The sequence below is a fragment of the Lathamus discolor genome, chromosome Z (assembly GCF_037157495.1).
Source record: "Lathamus discolor isolate bLatDis1 chromosome Z, bLatDis1.hap1, whole genome shotgun sequence".
Taxonomy (NCBI): domain Eukaryota; kingdom Metazoa; phylum Chordata; class Aves; order Psittaciformes; family Psittacidae; genus Lathamus; species Lathamus discolor.
The window spans coordinates 83,898,137-83,921,615 of record NC_088909.1 but is presented as its reverse complement, the minus strand read 5'-3'; the positions used below and the strand labels follow the sequence as shown (position 1 = coordinate 83,921,615).

Here is a 23,479-nt window from a genome sequence, read left to right as displayed (position 1 = left end):
CATCTTTAAATTAGATGTATTTTTTTAATTAAAGAAATAGCATGACCCATGTTGAAAGTACAGACCTTTGCACTGTTGCAATCTGACCACAAATTTGAGTCACTAACATTCACTTCACTTATTCAAGATGCTCATACTTACTCATCTCTTGTTTGTACATACAGGTAGTAATTAACCTCAGACTCAAAATTAGAGGCCATAGCTTAAGATCAGTCCATAAACTGATAGCTGGAAACTTGAACAAAACATTGGACAGCAAGATGTTCTACCCTCAGTATCCCACAGGACTGGTGAGGGCTGGTGGAAGGAAAACAAAATGTAACCTCATGCCCTCCCACACAGCTGCCGGTACACTCAGCCAACAAACAGGAGCTCTCCTGCTAATCAACTTTGTCTCTACACACCTGCACTGCTGTTAACAGATATCCCACAGCCTTCTCCCCTTTCCAGAGGCAGAAATTGAAGTCCTTTATTAAGCAGAGTTTCAGCTGAGTATGCAGCAATTAATTTTTACTATAAATTTTATTAATATGTAATTTTAAAGATGCATTTTAATGAATTTAATAATTACACTATGGAAGCTGTGCTAGACACCTGCAATTGTCTGAATTGTCTATGTGCTACTGACCAACTGCTAAATATTGGAATTGAATATAAAATGTTTAAGTCAACATGGGTGGATTCTGTCCAGAGAGCTACTACTGTTAGTTTCATACTTCCATTTTAGAGACTCTTGTGTCAGAAAGTTATATAAATGAAGGCCAGATCCTTAAATAGTTTGTATTATCACAGTCCCATAAAAGCTAGGTAAAATTAGACTAAGACCACTTCAAGTTTTGGTACAAAGTCTTGAATAATTTTAGTTTATTTCCAGTTAGCTCCTTTTTTCATTCACATTATTGATAGCACAAACAATAACTCCCATCCCCTCCCACCCTCCCCAATTTGGTCAGACTTAGCAAACATCAGCTGTTTGAAACAAAAATACAGTCAATATAGCACTTCTCAATAGTAAAGCAGTTACCAGTTATCACCCAACACTCCTATTTATACATCGATCTGCCAGCACAAAGCATCTAAACTGAGCTGACTTCCTTAACTTATCCAAAGGTAATTTTTTTTAGGTTCTTACGCAAGAGACTCCAGAACTTGCATGCATGAACCAGAAGAGTGCGCTACTGGGTCAGGCAAAACGTAAATTTAATATGAAAATTTAATCTCTCATTAAAAATTGGAATGCAACATCTATATTTAAACAACTTTATTAACATAGTCAAGCAGTGATTAACATTCACATCTATTATGTCACATCATACAAATGTAAATACAAAATTACTACAGTACAATATATATTCTCTGCATGATCCAAAATATTTGGTGGCCCCAAAAACTCTTTAAAATTCAGCAGCTTATCAAAAATTAAAACCATATTCTATTTAAAATGAAGTTCTGTTAGCACATAGGCAGACTTCAAGAAATATCACTCAAATTTAGTACAGTTTGAGAGGTTGCAGGAGGATATGTTTGAAGGAAACATTCCAACATTGTGGCAGATACAGACACATCAGATTTAAAGCTTTCAAGCAAAACTCATACAACCTAAGTTGTCAGCAGAAAGATCCAGTCACCTTTAAACTATTTTGTATACTGCATCCAATTAGAAATTTTAGACGTGTCTAGTAAGTCAGACAATGCACAACATAACTACCTATCCCCATGAAAAAAAGCTTACACTGGAGAATTCAACAGCCAAATGAACGTGCTCATACCAATGTGTTGTGTTTTTTTTTCTAATCACTCTCCTCACAAAAAACACCCAGGCCTTCTCAATTTTGTTGCTCACCCAAAATAAGGAAATAGATGCCCAAGGCAAAAATAGCACAATAGAAGCAGCTTATAGAAAATGATACTGTACTGCAAGTGCTAATTCTTCGAGATGTGGATTCGGCTTATTTTTAAATATACTGTAACACCACACAACAATTCATCTTGTAGAGCCATTTTAAACTTCCCTCATGTAAGTACATTCAAGTAAGCATCATGGTTATTCTAGCAGAGTATACTCTACAGGGCGAGCAGCAAAAGTACTCCCCTCAGTGTCCCATTTAAAATAACCTAAAGCTGGCTTGCTCCAACCATTAAGTGCAAAAAGCAAGCATCAGCCTGCATCACAAAATTTCTATTGGAGAAGAATACCTAGAAGACTGATGGATGCAAGTCATTCTGGAGAATGCATAGGCGAGTGAAACACACAGCTACTGATCAAGCTTTATTTAGCCATGATGAGGTTACTGGAAATACTTATGTAATATATAACAAATATGTACGCAAACTACACCAGCATCTAAGATAACTGCAGAATGTTTTGCCATTTCACTGTAAAGCTTAACCTTTATCTAAGACAAAAATTTACTCTTTAGACCCTATATAGAAGCTTTATGCATCTATCATCCCCATGAAAAACACAGTATTGAAGCAGTTAGTGTTAAATTCCAACTTCTTCCCTTGACAAAATCAGAAACAAATTATTTCCAATATAATGTTGCATTTAAAGCATTTTGCAATAAATATTTCAGTTTTTTTAATATGGATGCATTCTCCTCAGGGGAAGAATGGTTTTGCACCTTATCTGTTAATACATTCAATATGAATAAAATAGGTGAAGCAAAAGTCATTATTGTCCCCAGTAAAAGGTTAATTTAGATTAAGACAGAGGAGCTGTCTGAATGAAATACATAAACTGATATAATTAAGACACATTTTTGTTAGCATGTGTTCTAAAAAAAAAAAAAAGAAAAAAAGGGTACAAGAGTATTCACCTGAGATAAAGCTAGTATTTGAGTATTTCTAAGTAGCAACGAGTTTCACTTGAGGAAAGCCACTTGAAGTTTTAAAATATACATTTTTACTATTATACAATATATGCAGTCTAAGTAATTAAGATTGATGCTAAAATGAAAGTCCTAACAAAAAAAAAAAAAAAATCACAGTGTGTATCCATATTATTACAAAATTTATGCTACTTCAGAACTTTTAAAAATTATAATGATTATAAACTTTAAACCCATTCTTCTAAAAGTTATCTTTTGAGTACAAGCTTTAAGGAGCAATAAACTAAAGCATAAGAATTACCTTATTACAATTTAAATATATACATATTTATTGATTTAGAAAATAATCAAGCTTTGGAAAAAATTTACAAAATTTATTATTTTTGCTTGCACTGGCTAAAATAATGAACTATTCTGATATTTCTCCCCTAAATGAAACAAGTTGTTTCCTGAATGTGTAATGAAAAAAAATTTAGTACTGAACTTCACTTAAGACTAATTCAACAGCAATTTAGAACTGCCATAAAGATGCATTTATAAGGATTTTCAATACACTTTCTGTTACCAACTTAGGTTGATCAGCAGCTTTTGTTCACTCTCAGAATCCTTCAAAAGGGAAACTTAAAACAGGAAAAAGGCATATATAAAAACAGTAAACACTGACCTCCTGAGGTTCCTACAACAAGAATATTCAAGTAGAAAATCTACACCATTACTTAGCAGCGGCTATTTCTGTAGTTTAGCACACTAACAGCACTTTATTCAGTGTGTAAGGAGCAAATGAAGTAAGCCGTGCTTTTAGCATGCCAAGAGGCAGAAACACTGGAATGTAACAAAGACAAACTCACAATTCTACCAGTAGAAACATTCAGTCAACATTCAAGAACTGTCAAGACTACACCACAAGAATTAAGATGCTTTTTATATATCCCATGATGCAATAATTGAATTATAAATGTTAATGCTGATTCAGAACTTTTCTTACCTCACATTACACCCTAAATGGCTTCTGCAAATGTCTGCGCTATATGATGTGTTAGGAATATGGTTTATTAGCTTTAAAATATACCATGAGAGAACTTACTGATAGAAAAGACTAATTTTTGTCATTACTATTTATTTCTGCCTTATTTTAATTATTTTCCTTTTGCTGTTATACCAGATCAGTTCACATCTGTATAAATACCTATTAAAATATGTATGTACAAAAGTGGCATCCTAAGCTAATCCAAGGTGAGGTGGAGTGGTTTTATTTGGTTAAAGGGGCTTTCTGAAATTTAAAACTTTTAGTTAAACTCAGATTCTAGCTGTTATGCTACAGTATTATTTGAGCATATTTTCTATTCTACAGACTTTTTAATGTAATTTCTCTGAAACTCTTCCTTAATGTTCAAACACACTCAAAATTAAAACAAGTTTGGGTCCAAAATAATATCCCACCTTGCTACATATTAAAGGTTTGGGGTGTGTGTTTTTTTTTTTTTTCCTTTCAGAATTTGGTTTTAAAGTGTTTTTAGTGACTATTACTAATTAACTTCAGAGTTATTAGTTAAGACGGAATTTTATATTTGTGACCAAAGTAATACCATTTGAAAGCAAGTTATCACATGCAATTTTGACCAAATCAAATAAATACTATGTACTAGCATTACTGAATGTACTTCATATAGTACATGTTCAAACTCTTCTTCAGGCATAACCCATTAAAAATTTGCAAAGCCAACAAAAACCCAGGGAAGGGAAGTGGGGTGCATTTAAAACATGCATGCTACCATGCATTTAAAGAAAAAAAAAAATCAAACCTCTTTAAACAGCATTTATAAGTTCACACTCACACAGCTCCAACTTCAGTGCAATGGCTAAATCATTCAACAGTCAAAGAACAGAACCATGCAAAGAGCAAGTTCCTAAGGAAAAAGAAAACCAGAAACAAACCCCAACGAAATACAACCAAACAAAACCCCCCAAAACTGTTATCCAGTATCCATTTTGCAATGCAAAGGTGAGAAACTAAATCTACAAAAAGGCTGTTATGGCTTAATTTTGTTTTGCAGATTAATTATGCAGCACTTGAAAAATGGAAAGGTGTGGCTTCACCTCTGACCAGCAGAGTTAAAAATCTCTCCATTTTCCTTTATCATCATGGGATACTCTTTAGGCAATCTAAATTATTAAAGACTTGCCACTTTCAGATGGACACAAGATCAAGTGTACTAGTTAGGATTTCACATTCACAGTACATAAGAAAATACACATGGAAGGAAAAGTAAAGGGTTAACTTAACAAGGATTTATTCACAGGAATACATGTAAGTAGAGGGAAAAAAAAAAAAACACAACAGAAAAGCTAAACAAATGAAATGAAGAGGATCCAAACCAACTTTCACTCCGTAGCTTTAAACTTGCACCCTTGTGCATTTAACTACATCACAAAGGGCCACCAACATGCGCCGATACAGTGTAGATACCCTGCATTACATCCATCAACTTAAACATCTCTTTAAGATCATGCTTTGAACAAAAAGAAAGCGTAGAATATGTTGAGTGGGAATAAACACAAATAGAGCAATCATGTCATCAACTTCTACAATTGTCTTTACGTGCCAACTAACATTTATGCAGCCTTTAACGGGTCTTACCATGTAACTCATTTTTAGAGATTCTGATAAAATCACTAGTATATAACCATGCAGAAAGCACATCACACTGACAGCACAGAGGCAAGTATTTTGCACAGCTATATCAGCTTTCCACATTGTGCAGGTTACACACAATACAATATCAATCTTATTCTTAACAGATCCTAAAAAGGTATTTCAAGGCCTAATTGTTAACTACAGTACTTTATATCTATATTCTTAATAAAAATAAAATCCACAGAATCTTAAAAGGAATTTTAAATGCAGGGCTATACTGAATTGGTAAACTGCAACACAAAACTGGCGCAACATAGGTAAATGTATACCAATTTCACTCTATGTTATGCAAGCATGCTACTTCCCCACTAATTAAAATTACTTCTGATCACTATGAGCCAGAACGCATGCCTGAACCTTAAACTGCACGTTAAGAATAATGCCTTACTCTAGAAATGAAATCTAATGAAGTACAATAATCAAATCATATCCACTACTTTAATTCTTCTTTTAATGTTAAAAATTAAAATGTCAATCTTTCCTTTGAAGTGACCCTCCCCTTATCCTAAACATGAAAGGAGTGACTCATTTGGCAGCTTGCAGGTTGCTTCATTTTGTCCAACTTAACCTTTATTACTTTATGATGGGGTTTCTATAGTGTACACTGCAAGTGCCTGCTCCTAACACAGACACAAGCTGCATTTTAACTGTACTAACTTCATTTGTGTAGGTCTTCATCAACATGCAAATACCTAGGAATCCCATCAAGCAGGATGAAATAATGTAGAAAACCCTTACTTAAAAAACATAAAAGAAAAAAGAAAGCCTTTTACTGTTTGTGACCCCCATTCTTAGGTTTCTTTTATTGTGCGCAAAATAGTTTTCCTCTTTACGTATCCCTATGGTTCAATTATATGGTTCTTATTTTGGTATAATTCCCCACAGTATTCCAAAATGTGCTGTTTTGTGACTAGATTCCTTTTTTTTTTTTTTTCTTCTTCACATCCAGTGCAGAGTTGTAATAGGAGACAGATTTCCACCCACAAAGGCTCCAGATGTTAAAACATTTCCCAACATCGACTTAATACAGTGACGGCAACACCTCCCTCCCGCCCCTCCCAGTAGGGTTGGGATTGTACTGTATTCCCTACTGGTTTACCCTTCCCCCCAGTAAAGGGTAACATTTTCCCTGGGTGCAGAGGCTCCCTCATAGTCTCCCAGACTGAAGGACCTGTAAAAGAAAAAGATAAAAGTATAATTAAATCTTACCTTGAACCTTAAGTGACAGCTCTGTGATAAACAGTGACCTTTTTAGCCTTTTTTTAAGCAGTAGGTGCCACCCTTTAACTTAAAAACAAATTTATGCCTAGATTTTCTTAAGTCTGTTAAGAAAAGAGCCCATTTATATCAGTTATATTATTATTCATGAAACAACAATGTATGCTTTAAAGCTACAGTAACAGTTCCACTATTGTAGCTAAGCTTAGATTTTAAACAAGAGCAGTCCTATATATTCTAACAAGCTTACCTGTTTTTAGCACAAAATTATGAGGTAGTTATGACATTGAGAAAGAACATTAAACATAATTGCTACTGAACTAACAACTTCATAACTATGTTGTTAGAACAACTATGTTGTTAGAGAAGGCATAGTGTCTTCTCAGGTCAAACTAAGAATAATGGCAGATTTTATCACTTTGGATTCCTCTTTAGTAGGAAAACACCCTTACAAGAGAACTAAAATGCCCTAATGGAAAAATATTTTAAAGTTTGAAATTCATTTATTTTTAATCCATTGGTCAGATCAACATGCAATTCAAAGAGGATTTCTTACATTACTGACTTGGAAAAAATCTTAGGCCGACTTTTAAATAATCGTCTATTCAACAATAAAACAGAATTATGCTATTTACTCATCATTGTAGTACAAAAATTCTACAGAAAATATCAAATTTATATAAAAGCTGAATGAATAAACAATTCACCCTCTTTTTTGGGTAGTATATAGTATCATACTACTTCACACAGGGGAAATTTGCTTCATAGAGTGTGCACCTTGCAGATAGCAAGGTGGTATAACAATGTAACTACTTTAGAATGTACTATCACTGTTTTTTGTTGTTCTTTTCACTCTCTGCAGAAAACTGTAACAATCTGAATTCATGCACAAAATGGAACATGGCAATAATAAGCACATCAACCTCCCCAAAACGTCAAGCTCTACAGTTACAGTAAAGTTACGAATCAGCATAATATCCTCTATTCAGTGCAAAGATCATCTAATATTTGGCTAAGAGTATTTTGGACTTCTCACGGCTACAGTGTTAGCAAACTTGCTTTCCTATCCTAGAGGAATAGTCCTGCTTGGACCACATCTGCGATTACTAACTCATAAGACATAAAGTAGCCCGTATCTTTCATATAATGGCTTGAGGATTATACTCATCACTTTGCTTATTAAACTTGAACAGGTGCTTTGTTAGACCTATACTTCCAACCTTATCTTGATGCATTAACCGTGCATATCATACACTCACTTTTTATTTAGCTGTAAAAATAAAGCAAGACAGTCACTTGCTTTTGCTACAGCTACCATCATTTAGGTATACTATCATCCCTTTTTTAAACTTCTCATAGGAAGCACATCTGAAAAATTCCTAGTCTGATGAATTATTTATGTTTCATGTAATGCAAACAGGGAGGAAGTTTGTTATATAGCTCTGTTTAGCAAGGAAGATATGTGTGCTTACCTCTAATTATGGGACTGCAGCTACAGTGCATGAGGTTAAACTCCATAGTAAGCTGCAAGGCGCTCTTTTAAGGGAAGAGGAAACTGGTCAGAGAAACGCCTCCAATTCTCATCCCCAACTTGATTTTTAAATCCATGAAGAATCTACAAAAGAGAGAGGGGAAGTCAAGATAATCACTAAACAGAGGATACATTATTTACTAGCAACACATACAGTGAGATGCAAACTGTATATATTGCTGTACATCTGTCCATTTGAATTCTCCAATTTAATACTGAATTAAATTGTATTTAATTGACTTTATTGTATTTAATTAATACTGAATTAAATTGTACTAAGAAACAAAAGAAGTCTAGTAATGTCTTTCTTCACTGAAATGCTCTTTTAAGGGTGACATGCTCAGTATAGCTACCCACAAAATTTAGTCTGTAAATACATATCTGTATGTATTTTTAATGAGCAAGGTGACTTAAAACCTAGTTAGGCCATTTCAGAATGGTATACATTTTACCAATTGACACAGTTTATATATGTTAAGATTACTATATTCACATTTCTTTTTTAAATGTACAGTATGTTGTGGGAAGAAAGCTGAGCAAAAACTACAGCCAGCTGTTAACTGCAGTTTAACAGAATGAAAACCTGTCAATTTCTAGCACAAATACAAAAGCACCCTGTAAGAACGTTGTTTTTTTTTTTTTACCGTCGAACCTGTAAGACAACTCTTACTAAAAAGGAAGCTGTTAACGTTTTTTGTGTTTTGAAAGAACAGGGACCCACAGTCAAGGGTAGTCAAAAGCCAGTGAAAGAGGGGAAAAAAGCCCTACCAGTTTCAGTCTGGATCTTCGAACATTATAAATTAACTGAAGCCCACAAAAATTAAATGATGCTATTAGAAGTTCTTAGTATGCTAGCTCTAAAAACAGGAGGTTGAAAGGCAAACATTAGAAAGAACAAAAGCAGATGAAACAGCTCCTCCTCACAGGAAATTATGCAATGACAATCCAAAGTTTTGGTTTTCTTTTCTAAAGTCAACGATACTAAATTGTGGAATAGTCAGTCATGAACATATCCTCACAGGAAAGTTAAAGCTCATGGCACCAAGTTCAGGCTCAACACAACATTCTCAAGCCAGCTGTTCTTCAACAGGACATTAGAGTATCACCAGTTAACTTACTGCTTTTCTCCCTGAGACATTCTACAAGCAGGCTCGCCTCTCTTTCCTAACTCAAAGAGTCAGATTAGCCAGCTGCCAAGAAACTACTGAAAATCTAAGAATATTCAGGTAGACAAAAAGAACACTATTAAAATAATCTTCCAGTAGAGTTAAAGCAAGTGAGCAGCTACAGTCTTCAGATAACTTGCTTTTATAGAGTGATAAAATTCTTAGGGCATATATCAGGCTTCAACACTGGCAGCTCTTCTACCCATGCTCTTGGGAGTGGTATTTTCTCTCAGCTATAGTGCTACAGAACAAACCAAAACAAGCAGGTTTTTTTGCAATGTTTCTGAAAGGCACAATTATTGCTGGACAAACACCTAACTGGACTACAGCAATCATGTATTCATGAAGAAGTAATCTAAAAATGTGCATGCCATCACTTGAGGAATGCTTTGTCTCCTTTCCTGCATGGCAAAAAGCACAACAGAATAAACTCTGAAAAGGAAGGGTGGCCGTATGCCTAATGACGAAGAACCACTGTGTCTAGTTTGAATGCATTAGATCCCACACTGACAACTTCTGAAGAATCTGAAAAAGAGGAGTCTAACTAACTGAAGCAAGAGTCCAATGCTGAAGGACCAGTGCAGAAACACTCACTGAGAGTGCTTTGGACAATCATCACAGACTGCATCCTGGACTTCCTTTTGAGCTTGTAAGTATTTGCTGTTTCCTTTTGCTGATACTAAAATACTCATCAGCTGTGCATTTCCTGGACCTGATGTTCCTTCAGAGGAGACCAGTTATCCAAGAGGCTAACTAGGATAGGATTTTTATATTGTTCTGTCTGAAAATGTATGGCCTTGCAAAGAAGCCTCCATGACCACACATACAGTAAGTGCTAGCAGTGGAAATAGGAAACAAGAAAAAACCCAAAGGATCCAAAACAACTACCCTTAGGATATACTGTTATATTAGACACCTTACCTTACAGAACATGTCTCGGAGATCATCTTTTGGGCTAATCCATGATGCAACAGCATCACAAAAAAAAATAAAGTCCTGTAAGATTAAACAATCACATAGGTTAGAAATCTCAATTTACATGCCTGAAAACAATGCTTGATGTTCATTCTATGAACTATGTAGGGTCTTCAATTATAATTCCCAACTGCTTTTGGTTTTGTGTATTTATTTTCCAGTTAATTCAGACAATAATAGTAAGCTATTGTACCCCTAAGTGTTCGGAAATAGAAACAGCTGACTGTAGGAATTGCTTTGTTTAATCAGGTTTTTGATTTAACAAAAACCACAGTTGAAACCCCAGCTCTCCCCTCCCACAACACAGCTGTCTAAGGTTAATTCTTTCAGTACACATACCAAGTTCAAGAATCAGTCACCTTAATAACCAGCAAGAAACTCAGGAATACAGTTGTAACACTCTCTCACATGTTTCCAATTGGGGAAAAAAGCTGTTTTGCTTCTTTAAGCAGAGCCAAAAGATTTTTCTAGGATACACAGAATGTTTATCATACAGATTTAAAACTAAAGCCACCCCAAAAATCCCTAATCCCCCATCTGCTGTCATGCATTACCTCCTAGTACACTAGTAAAATACAAATCTAATCATTACATTGGTGATGCCACTGTTTTTGGGTAGGCACTCAGGATAACAACTACAAAGACAGAGAGATGGGATAATGAAGAGAATCTTTGGTCATGCCTTCCCCTTATGGAATGTGAAAGAACAAATGGACAGCAGAAGAGGAAAATGCTAAGTACAGAATAAGTGAAATGAACTGAAAATTTCAAAACAAGGTGTTCTTGTGTTTCACAAAGAATTCCAGACAGAGAAGAGGGAAAATAACCTTCTTTTTCCTCTTAGAAAATGTTACATTGGTACAACTTTATTTTGGAGGTGTGGAGACTAAAGAGCACGTCATACTGTATTCTTCAGATGTACCTTTTATTTTAAAGAGATGCATGCTCCTTGTCCATTGACTAAGCAACATATCCAAAGTTGAAACAGCATCTTTCCTACCCAAGTTCTAAGAATGAAGGGGTGGTTACTATTTTTGTCCTGTTTCTTGTTTAAAAGCATAGGTTACATCTGGAGAATAGGTTTAAGTACGTAAATTTTTCCCTTGGATTTTCATACAGATCCTGACTACAACCCAACAAGTATCAAAATGCAGTTATTTTAACCAAAGTTCATTACTTACATATTTTTTGTAATTAAAAGGCAAAATCCGAATTTAATAAGACTCTTCTCCTTTCATTTGCTAGGTGATAATTACTTAAGCATCCTAATATGCATCATTAGCAATATAAACATTTTGGCCTCCTTGACCTCGTAATAAGGCTACATCATGCACTGCAGGGAATCACGTCAAGTTGAACTTTTTTTTACACTCCATATACAGCTTTCACTACATTTCACATGAGTAAAGAAAACAAGTTTAGATCTATTCATGTATCTTACTTGGACTACTCCACTGGGGTTGACCGAGATCATGGTACATATCCCACGGAACGCTGAATCCTTTTCCTCATTGTCTCTTATGTTTCGCAGAGAGGTGCACCTAGCAAGTTGGAAAGCAAAACTTAGCTAACTCTACTACTTTTTTCTTCAACCAAGTTAGAACTAGATCATGGTATCTGATGGAATAAGTCACACTGATAAGATGGTCTGAAACACTATTTTGAACTCTTAAAAAAACATTTGTTGCACAGTCTTTATTAGTAAATTCCCATTAGGAATCATCTACAGAATCTCGTTCTCCTGTTGCACTATATACAGTTAGAAAGTGTGACCTGTATTCCATTAAATACAAAAGAGACATGTATCTGTAATATTTATAAAAACTATCATTATTAGAAGCGGGACATATAATACTATCACAGTATGAATTATGTCAGATACCACTTACAGAACAGTTATTTAAGTTTTACAGCAGCAAGCAAGCTATTTTATACATAACAAATCTATAACATATATTCCTTACAGCAATTCAAGCCTCAGACTGAATTTTAAGTAATGCACGGTTTAAATTTTATAGTATTTGCATGCATCGTATTATCATTCTGGTGGATTTTAAAATGCTCTTTCATAGTCAAGCTTTAACACAGCAAGCATGTGACAATCTTATCCCATGCATAATTAGTCGTTAGCCACAACATAAAGAATACATGACGGTGCTACTAAAAACTCACAAACCTGATAGGACAAGATTAGTCACATGGTTGGCAATGATTAAGGATTGAGATTTTGTAACCAACTGAAAATATATCTAAAAGTGAGATAGAGAGAAGAAAGAAAGAAAGAAAGAGAGTGAAGAAAAATGAATTAAAAAAAAAGATTGAATAATACACACCAGGGTCTTATAAACTGCTGTAGCATGGGGGCCACCTCTTGAGGACAAACGTAACCAAGACGACCAATTGTTATTGCTAAGGTAACGCAATCACGGTTATACACCACCAAACGCCAACCAAGACATGAGCAAATGAGGGGGGAGGAGAAAAAATAAAGAAAAAACAACAAATAACTCAGAAACAGAAACCAACAGAATCTGTGTATGATAATAAACATAAGATTTCACCAGTGCTGTTTATTACCACCCCCTATATAAGAGGCAGCAACATATATGGTATACTCTCCAGGGTAAAAGAAAAATTAAAGAAGTAAATGAGAGAACACCAAAAACACAATTTAAAATGCAGAGGCTTTCTTATGTAAGCGGTCATTCTGTCCTCTTCAGAGTAATCTCTTACAGTAAATTTACCTAACATAAGTTTTGAAGTTTTTATTCAAATGCAATATTATGGTAACTCTTGATTAAAGGAATTAACTGTTTTTGATTTTAAATTCAAGTATTCTAAACTTTTTTTTTGTCAATGTTTAGAATTCAGATTTTAATAGGTTTACTTTATAAGTAAAGATACATTTATAAATACTTTTGTGTGGAAAATATTGTGGTCTGAAAACGCTAAATAAATGAAACACTTCTGAAAGAGCATGAAATATATGTCTTCTTAACATTGTAATTATAAATAATATCATAAATCCTCTGATTTAAAGTGGTTGCTAACTCACAGCAACTGACTGCAAGAAAAATCGATTCTTTAATCCAAGTATTTCTCCTGTTCACAAAAGGCTTCCTCACAGAAGTTGTATAAGAATCTGACCAAGGCATAAAGATACATGAAAAGCAAAATTGCTTAATTACATGATTAGGTAGTTTGGTCCTTTGTTCCAAGGGACAGACTGAAGGAGAATATCATCATGCAAATGTGTTTTAATGGTGTTTGCTCAACTCACAAAAGATTAATCTTTAGAAAAAGGAGAGGGCGGGGAATAATGTATCAGGATCACTTGAAGCAAAATACATGAATAATACTAAAATCCAGCAGATTTATATGAAGCAGAGAAAGGAAACCTATGTTCAAGGGACATACTATGCAACACTCTAATTAACAGGCATTTGTGAACAGTTTCATGAAACATGCAATAAAGCAGATGATGCTTTCTCCAACAAAAGTTTGGTGTAGGATATACTAGCAGTTTGAAATATATTCACTTCATGTCATCTGCAGCTCACTGGCAATGTACATTTTTGTCCTGATGTTACTCAGTTTCAATATGCAGTGTCTAAAATCTTCAGCACTTCTAACTTACAAAACTGCACTTGAAGTGCTACTTTCAAATGAAAATATATTTTTAAGTTTTATCTGTAAATTCTCACAGCTACAGTATGTACAAGGAACAGTAATCTCTGAGAAAGCTCAACTTTTTTGTATGTACTGGTTATTTTCTACACAATTACTTTTATTTAAGGTGGTCTAATGCTTCCATAGAAGTGTTTTCATAGCTCACTGCATAGGAAGCTAAAGCAGAAAACAGTGATATTCTTACACATACTAGTGGCACACAGCACAATACCCCACAACAAACTTATAATAAATACACCACACTCAACATTTATTTGCAGTTATGCATCCACATTTAAAGTAACTATTCAGAGAATTAAAAAAAAATAAAATTAAAGAAAAAAATGTCAGTGTTTGGATGCTTCCAAAAATTCTCTAACAATGATGGAAGCAAACATTTAAGTACTGGATGCCTCTCTGTTACAGGTGTTACACATCCATTAGTGTGGAGTAAGGGTGTCAGGGCAGGGGCGGGAGGAAAGAGAATTTTTATTGCTATACTATTCCATGGTGTATTTCACAACAAGTAGGTGTATGCTCCAAAATTATCTTTGCAAGAAAGTAGTACCTATAATATGCCAGACAACTAGGTAATTTTTTCATTTCAGTTCACCTTCCATGCTAAATGGGGGAAGGGAATAGGAGCAGAGAAACTGCAGCATTTAAGTTTAGAGAATAACAGAGGAACAATATGCACTGAAAAATCTCTCTCCAATTAATCCTTTGCTTAGCTCAAAAAAATACAACTGTACCACTGTATTTGCATAATTTTAAATCTTGTCAGGTGTAATGACTAAGCCATACTTTCCTTACAAGACAATTAGTTTTCAAACAGAGGGGTGGGAGGGGAGAGTCTCAATTAGTAAAATAGTAAAACAGAAACATAATTATTAATAAAGTTTTGCTAAAGTATGGAAGGTGCTCTTTATACCAGAACATGCCCTCTATAAATGCAAAAGAAACAAGCCTCAGAAATTTCAATTCAGTAAGGCATTTAAGGATTGATTTGGAAGGCAAAGCTGTGGTCCAGAACATAAAACATGCATGCCATTATTAGAATTCTTTTAAGGAATTTGTTAAGTGACCAGGTAGTAGAAGGTTTACATAATTTTAGTTATGTTGTAAAACTGCCATCACAGATCTAGATTTTTTAGCATAATATTACAAGTTCATCTTATTAAAAAGCATATTTTTTGTGAATTCAGAAAGTTCATTATTTGTTTCATATATGCCAATTACGTTTGTTTCAGAAACTAGACATATATATACAGTACACATGTAAGGACATGCATATATTAAAATCAGTGTGAACTAAGTTTTTAAGTGTTACTGCGTCCATTTATCAATTCAATACATAAAACTGGAAGAATACTTAAACAGATAAAGAAATACTGTAAAAGTGAGAAAGCAATAACTTTAGGAATCTAGATATATGATAGTTTTCTTCGAGACTGAGACTTGTAAGAACTTCTGCAAAACAGAGTTGCTTTTGCTTATAAAAGCCAAATACATAGCAACAGAATCAGTTCTGGTGTGGTTGCCCTATGCAGTTTTTAAAATAATTATAAAAAATCTCTAGTTCCCTTCACCATGTATGGATCAGTTTTTGGGTACCTGTGTTCTCTAACAACGTCTTTGGTGTGTTGGGTCTGTTAATTATTTCTACAAGCTGGTGCAACACCATTGGAATATAAGGCTGCATCTCTATACCTGAAACAACCAAAGAAAAAAGAATATTCAGAAGAAAATGAGCATTAATACACATAATCTAAATAGATTGAGTACTTACTAAACTGGAACTAACTGAAGTTACTAAAAAGGAACAAGACTCTTGGATTTTATTTAAATTTTAACATGAAAGTACCACAGTGCCCCCCACCTCCCAAATCATGCAAAATGTGCAGAGATTCAAGGGAAAAAACATCTTACCCATCTGTATGGAGATTTCTCCAATTGCCCAGGTGGCATTGTTACACACAGAAATGAATTCAGGGTTTAGGTTGGTTCCCAAAATTGGCATGAAATCAGCTAGAAAGAACAACATTTTAAAATCTCATCATACAATAAAATCATCTTGTCCTATTACTGTAAGATAATGGGGCGGGGGTGTGGGGGGAGAAGAGAAGTTTTTTAAAGAAATAATGTAAGCCTATTTAAATGCTTGGAAAGTGTTACACATGAATTTACAAGAGCTATACTTCTGCTATATGTCAGATTAACCTGAATTTTAGACTCGAAGCATATCAATGCAGATCTTTCCAAATTCTGGTTTAAAAATGTTTCTAATAGGCTTTATGTAACTCTAGAAACCTTTTTTCTCCCCTTCCTTTGCTTGGGTAGTGAGCGTAAGAGGGGAGAAGAAAATACAGCTAGCTACAAGTACTTGCAAATTTATAGTATAGTTGAACAACCCTCAAATCACCTGGATAGCTATGTAGCTATGTACTCAGCTATACTTGGGGGGAAAAAAAAAAATAATCTTAGGAGGCAATCACATCTTTCATTAAATTTGAAGAAAAAATTAGTTACAATGATAGATTATAGCACCAGCCAAATAAATTCTAAATGCCAAGCCTATCCAAGCATTCACTTGGCAAGTTATGTTTATCTCAAGTGTATCTGTGGGTAAAGCCAGCAAACATCATGGAAGTGTATAACTGATGATACTTCCTTACTGCAATTAAAGCAAAAAAACCCCATCTAAAACCCTTCCTTCATGCCAAGTTTTCTAGTTTATGTATATAATTTTATATAACAATATATTCTAGTAGAACAAAAAAAGCTGTAAGTTCAAGAATTTATCAAAGCAAGCAACTATACTAATTGAAGTATAAGTACATCTGTTTTGCTGTATTCCAGCACAACAGGCAGTTTTTTACATCATAAAAATCAGGGACAAAATGAACTTTTGCACTGTCTAAAAAAATAAGAACATGTATTTTAAGCACACAATTTGAAAGACAAAAGACTAGACACTGTTGCTGATGAAGGAAAATGAAAACTTACACCCTGAAAAGGCAACCCATCGAATAAGGAGCTTAACAATAGCTAAACCAGCCTCTTATCAGTTTGTAAGACAATTATTTAATATGTAAAAGAAACATACCAATGCAAGGCTTAACATGCTGAAAACACGCCTTTGTCAGATCACCTAACAATGCAAAAGAACTCTGCCGTACCTCTGGCATTTTATCCTAAAGAGAAGAACAAAAAAAAAAAAACAACAATTCTAGAAGTGTTTCTGACTCTCTTAAGAAAGAAAATCCTTAGATCAAACAGGTTACTCATCTCACCTGCATGCATTGGTACATTAGTGTCAGGATATTACTGCGAGCCACTAGCTGTTCAATGTTGCCTCCAAGTCCTTCAGCTAAACCACTGAGTAAATCAAGAGCCACGATCATGAAATCTTTATCTGGAGCCTCATACTGGTCTGGCTGAGCATTATGCAACTGCAACAAATAAGTACACATTTTCAACGTATTAGATTTTTATCAGGGATATGCATAAAAAAAGTTTCAGAACTGCAGCGTCATTTAGATATTTAATAGTTACAATACAAATTTCTCTGCAAACCTGTAACTTTATAGAGTTAATACACTGGTTTAAGGAGATACAATGCAAGCATTGGAATAGCAATAGAAAAATACCATGGCTTGTGCAAGTGTCTTCTGCACCAGATTCACACAACGCTGGTACACAGGTTCACAGTATGGAAGAAAGCCAGATTGCAAGGCAGTAGCAACTGACGACAGGCACTGGAATTAACAAAAAAGACAGAAAACAGTCACTACCTTTCCTCACATTCCTGAAGCGCCTTTTACTTGGAAGCAGTAAATTAAAATATATCAGTATTTTAAGTATACCCACATGTAACTGATTAAGTAAACACAACCTAGACAGGCAGTACCTATTAGCTGAACCAAGGGAACTATCAGCAAGTTGTTACTCTCTTCTCTGTATGCCAGTTGTGAAAATTTCTCAGCAGCATCATCTTCTTAGATGGAGCCAATATAGTGCATACAACACCAGTTAAAACAATTCTGCCAGCACTTACATTAAGCTTCAGTATCTTGAGTATGTACAAGCCCTAACATTACCTAAGAGTTATGAAATTAATTTTTCTAGAGGTGGTTTCCTGTTTCAGACTTGAAAAGTACAGAGAATAGACTACATGATCTGGTTCCTACCTTCAGCTTGCCTGACAACAGTTTTAATGGAGGGATGAAGGGAGAGCAAGGAGAGAGAAGGCAAGAATAGAAGGATAGAACATTTTTAACTCTCAAAGAATCCCATCAAATACTCCAGAATGGCTGAAACAAAAAAAACCCAAAAAAGCCCAAACAACAAACCAAACCAAAAACAACTATAAAAAACTAAAAGACTTAGTCTAAACCTAATGACAATTCCTCAGTCACAAAATTTTCCTCCTACAGTCAGAATACTTCCTCCGTAATAGGAAATACCTAGCACTCTCAACTTTTATAGTCTTACTTCATAGTTGGAGCATCTTTAGTCGGAAGTATAATTCTTAAGATAAGTTGATAAAAACTACTCCAATTCTAACATTTACCTCTAATAAAGGGAAGAGATCTTTATCCTCATCCTTCAGCATGTTCCACTTCTGGATTAATGGAGGCATTAGCATCTGAATATATTCCTGTTTAGGATGAAAATAAACCAACTGCTGAAACACTTTACTGCATACTATTTTATTTCTAAGCTAGAAAATTATGTATTACGAATTTATATTCTCCTTTTTCAGCAAAAAAACCCTGTTGTAATGCAATTCAATCATTGTTGCAACATGCATATATAGTTCAATATTAGACTTTACCACTTGTGTTCTGAGATTTATTGCTGAAGTACGTAAGTCCCTTTGCAGAGTGAATCTACTCCTCCAGGTTTGGGGTTCCAGTCTAGCTGCCTGAGCTGTTACAAATCTGTATGATTGCCTCAGGGCCTATGGGAAATGTTTTTACTAGCAATGCAATCTGGCTGTGCATCTGCCACCTGCTTTTCTCAACTATTTCCCATTGCCTTGACACTACAGCTCCAGCCCCCTAGTTCCTGAAACTACTCCATCCAGCAACTAACTACCCATGAAGAAAGTAATTTCCTATCCCCCCAGAAGTATGCACTTACCCTTCTGTATAACACTGTTGCATGTTGCATCTTCCCTGTCACTGCACAGCCAGAGTCACAAGGACATAGAGCAAGGCATCCCTATCATGCTGTTACTCCCAGAAGGCATCTAAAGAGCCAACATGCTACCAGCTAACACTGTGTCCAAAGATACAAAATTCTGCGTGACTGAAGTCTCACCATCACCAGGAGCTTCCATTTAGCTTCCTCCTGGTACTGTCAAATGTTAAGGTGGCTAGGGCCAAAGAGATTGAAAAAGAAGTCTTCTGATGGTGTGGGATCTTTGTCTGCAAGTAAAATACTATGGAAACAGCTTAAAAAGTTTTATTCTGGTGTGTCTATGTCATATGACACTGTCCCACACCACATCCTTCTGTCTAAATTGGAGAGATATCAATTTGATGGATGGACCACTCGGTGGATAAAGAACTGGCTGGATGGCCACACACAAAGAGTTGTGGTCAATGGCTCAATGTCCGGCTGGAGACCGGTAACAAGTGGTGTCCCTCAGGGATCGGTGTTGGGACCGGTCTTGTTTAACATCTTCATCGTTGACATGGACAGTGGGATTGAGTGCGCTCTCAGCAAGTTTGCTGATGACACCAAGCTGTGTGGTCCGGTTGATATGCTGGAGGGAAGGGATGCCATCCAGAGGGACCTTGACACACTTGTGAGGTGGGCTGATGCCAACCTTATGAAGTTCAACCATGACAAGTGCAAGGTCCTACACCTGGGTTGGAGCAATCCCAGGCACAGCTACAGACTGGGCAAAGAAGAGATTCAGAGCGGCCCTGTGGAGAAGGACTTGGGGGTGCTGGTCGATGAGAAAATGAACATGAGCCGGCTGCAGTGTGCGCTCGCAGCCCAGAAAGCCAACCGTATCCTGGGCTGCATCAAAAGGAGCGTGACCAGCAGGTCGAAGGAGGTGATCCTGCCCCTCTACTCTGCTCTTGTGAGACCTCACCTGGAGTATTGTGTGCAGTTCTGGTATCCTCAACATAAAAAGGACATGGAACTGCTGGAACAAGTCCAGAGGAGGGTCACGAGGATGATCAGGGGACTGGAGCACCTCCCGTATGAAGATAGGTTGAGGAAGTTGGGGCTGTTCAGCCTGGAGAAGAGAAGGCTGTGTGGAGACCTCATGGCAGCCTTCCAGTATCTGAAGGGGGCCTATAGGGATGCTGGGGAGGGTGTCTTCATGAGGGACTGTAGTGACAGGACAAGGGGTAACGGGTTAAAACTTAAACAGGGGAAGTTTAGATTGGATATAAGGAGGAAATTCTTTCCTGCTAGGGTGGTGAGACACTGGAATTGGTTGCCCAGGGTGGTTGTGAGTGCTCCATCCCTGGCAGTGTTCAAGGCCAGGTTGGATGAAGCCTTGGGTGGGATGGTTTGGTGTGAGGTGTCCCTGCCTATGGCAGGGGGGTTGGAACTAGATTATCCTGAGGTCCTTTCCAACCCTAACTATTCTATGATTCTATGAAGCGCTACAGAGAAATAAATTTCCATCACCATCATAAGTTGCACACATGCGACATGTATGCATATTCCATTAGTTAATAAATGTACACTAAAAAAAATCCCACTATATTTGCCTGTTTGTTTTCTGTCCTTTGTCTGAAGGATTCTGTGTTTTTGTATATAAAATATGTGTCTCCCTGATAAAGCAATTTCTACTGACAGTGCAGTCCAGTAAATTAGAAAGAGACACACGGGGTACCTTAGCTATGCTTAAAAGTGGTTATTGAAAACGGTGTGGTCATTAGAAATTAAAACACACATTCTGCCAATTTCTCTGAAGTTCCTTTTCACATCTATATTGAGATACCTATCTATTCTGAGCTGAAAAACTTTTGAGCATGAGAAAAAAAAAATCACAGTAAGAAACATGTTTCACAAGCCACCAGCACACCCAATCATGTATTCAAAATGGCAAATGTTTTTGAATATGCAGTCTACCTAATTTACCTGTACATACTTAGTGTTATTGTAACCTACGCAGAAACAATAGTATTTCTGTTTTATAGTATGTAAATCATGCTTCAAAAACCACTGAACCAGTTTTTCAATTACGAGGAGTGCTTCTACAGAATATAAGGTATACTCACTGGTTTATTTAGATGATGTCCTACAGAATCTGCTAGAGTTCCTATAGCATCATAAAGAATGAGCAGGTTTTTATGCTGGTATTTACTAAATGCGAAGACCAAAGTGTCAAGTATATATGCAAGATAAGGAACAAGCTCTGTACAAGCCTCCTCTTCTAGAGTAGCAAAGGCACTGAGGAACAGAAAAAAACAGGTCAGTTACTATTCTGGAAAAAACAAAGATGACCACAAAATGCCCCACACTACCCACTTTTGTTTAAACATAAAACTGTATTTAGTCCTTAAATTCATCCAAAATGTTTTCAGATTGGTGTTACTGAGATAACCTTGATCTATTTTAACTGAACATGTAAGATTCAGCTCATACTGTAAAGAACAAAATTAAAATATACTACCATAAAACCTGTTGTGTATATGCATGAAACCCCCACCAAAAAACATTACTGTACACAAGTTCCAGTATACTAACTGAAATAGTAGGAACCATTAGAAAATCTGTTCACTTCAGTTAAAAATAGCCCACTCTCTTTAATCTATGCTGTAACTGCATATAGAAGCCCCAGTGCTGTTATGCCAGTAGACTGCCAACATTAGACTGTACTTTCAGCAGTTCACACAGACAAAATGTCATGGGGGGAAAAAAAGGTCACAAAAACCAGATACATAAATTAATGGAAAACTAAAAGCAAAGACAGATGATGAACACTTTTAGCCAGCCTTGGTCAAAGCACACACCACAGCATCATGGAAAAACTTTTCAAGTTGTCTGTCAAGTGTCTGAACAACAGCATTAAGCAAACCCACCCAAAACAAACAAAAAAAAGCCCCCACAGCAGACATGCTGCTTTAGAAAAACAGTAAAGCACGGAAAAAATTATGAGCTATTGAAAATTTACTGGCCTAGCTTATGTCAACAAGATCATTATTAGCCTGTCTCTGCACTAAAAATGCAGGCATCACCACGTGAGGCGAACAAACCCCTACTAGCATGCTACCAAATACAGAAATGCTTTTTTCTTAACACAGTGCAATGGTGAACACTAAGTAGCTAGCATTCTTATTTATCTATTATTCTATTGTGTTATTACAAATTATTTTTTCAGAAAGGCATACAACATGAGCAGGAAAACATGTTTCAATAAAATATCTTTTTGGGTGTCACCAACTAAAGGAGCAGGGAGGAGTTTCTCAACAATACAGGAAAGAACGTTAGACATCTGTTACGATACAGAGGTTAGCGACGGAAAACACAGTATTTTATGACTAATTTTCAATTTGATAGACACTAACAATCTATGCAGCTATTCACCGCAGGAAAGCAGCTTTCTACCCCTCTCAAAGGAAGAACATTGTATTTTCTTGAAATTTAGAAAGCTAGTAAATGTTTTGACTTGTAACAGCTTTATATTTTCCTTAAGCGGAGTTTCCCAGACAGTTGATTTTTTTACCTGCAACAGTAATTTTAATGAATCTCTGCTCTAAAGAAAGTATTTCAAAACATGCTATAAATCTGATCTTGAGCTTTAAATAAAACCCCAAAACAGGTGTACTGTTATTTTTATTAATTCCATGAGCTTATTTAAGAACTGCAACACAGCTGTGTTCAACTACGTGCACATTTCAACCAAGTTTTGGGTAAAAAAAGTGTTAACAGATTTCAAGCGGAGAAGCAGTTTGAATCTATTAGTCTTATATCACCATTTTCCTGCTGAAACAAATTATCATCATTACGAAAAGACAGACTGGAACAGGTGTTACAGCCTTAGGTATTTGCTAGCCCAATGCCTGAAAAGGTTTAGAAGCAAAAAGGAAAGTGTTTAATACGCAAATCTTACTAAGCATGTTTCATTAAATTCATTTTATCAGCAGACAAGGGAGATAAGGGAATCTTATCTTCCAGGATCTCCGTTCAAGAGGAAGAGACTACCCCTGGAAATAATCATAAGCCAAATGTTTTGGTAATCCTGAGCTAAATATAAACAAAATCAGTTATCCAATGACAGGATAGTATTCCATTGTGATCAGTATTGACCTTTTTCATAGGCATATTAAAAACCGCCCAGATTTCTGGTCAATGAAGTATCATATATTGAAAATAAACGAGTGTCACAAACAGGTAATTTCTTTTATTACAGTAACTT

At 35.7% G+C, this 23,479-nt stretch overlaps 1 protein-coding gene across 1 annotated transcript in view; it reads right to left on the bottom strand.

Annotated features, from left to right (window-relative positions):
- Positions 1 to 1,246: 1,246 nt before the first annotated feature.
- TNPO1 (transportin 1) overlaps positions 1,247 to 23,479 on the bottom strand; it is a 67,338-nt gene continuing 45,105 nt past the window's right edge. Inside the window, exons 14-25 of the mRNA XM_065661227.1 lie at positions 21,339 to 21,510; positions 18,659 to 18,745; positions 17,736 to 17,843; positions 17,379 to 17,537; positions 17,192 to 17,279; positions 16,015 to 16,113; positions 15,700 to 15,795; positions 12,750 to 12,825; positions 11,858 to 11,957; positions 10,363 to 10,437; positions 8,217 to 8,359; positions 1,247 to 6,697 (exon numbers count right to left, since the gene is read on the bottom strand). Of these exons, the coding sequence (XP_065517299.1) occupies positions 8,252 to 8,359; positions 10,363 to 10,437; positions 11,858 to 11,957; positions 12,750 to 12,825; positions 15,700 to 15,795; positions 16,015 to 16,113; positions 17,192 to 17,279; positions 17,379 to 17,537; positions 17,736 to 17,843; positions 18,659 to 18,745; positions 21,339 to 21,510 (1,168 nt within the window). The 3' untranslated portion in view covers positions 1,247 to 6,697; positions 8,217 to 8,251. The remainder of the gene's footprint in view (positions 6,698 to 8,216; positions 8,360 to 10,362; positions 10,438 to 11,857; positions 11,958 to 12,749; positions 12,826 to 15,699; positions 15,796 to 16,014; positions 16,114 to 17,191; positions 17,280 to 17,378; positions 17,538 to 17,735; positions 17,844 to 18,658; positions 18,746 to 21,338; positions 21,511 to 23,479) is intronic.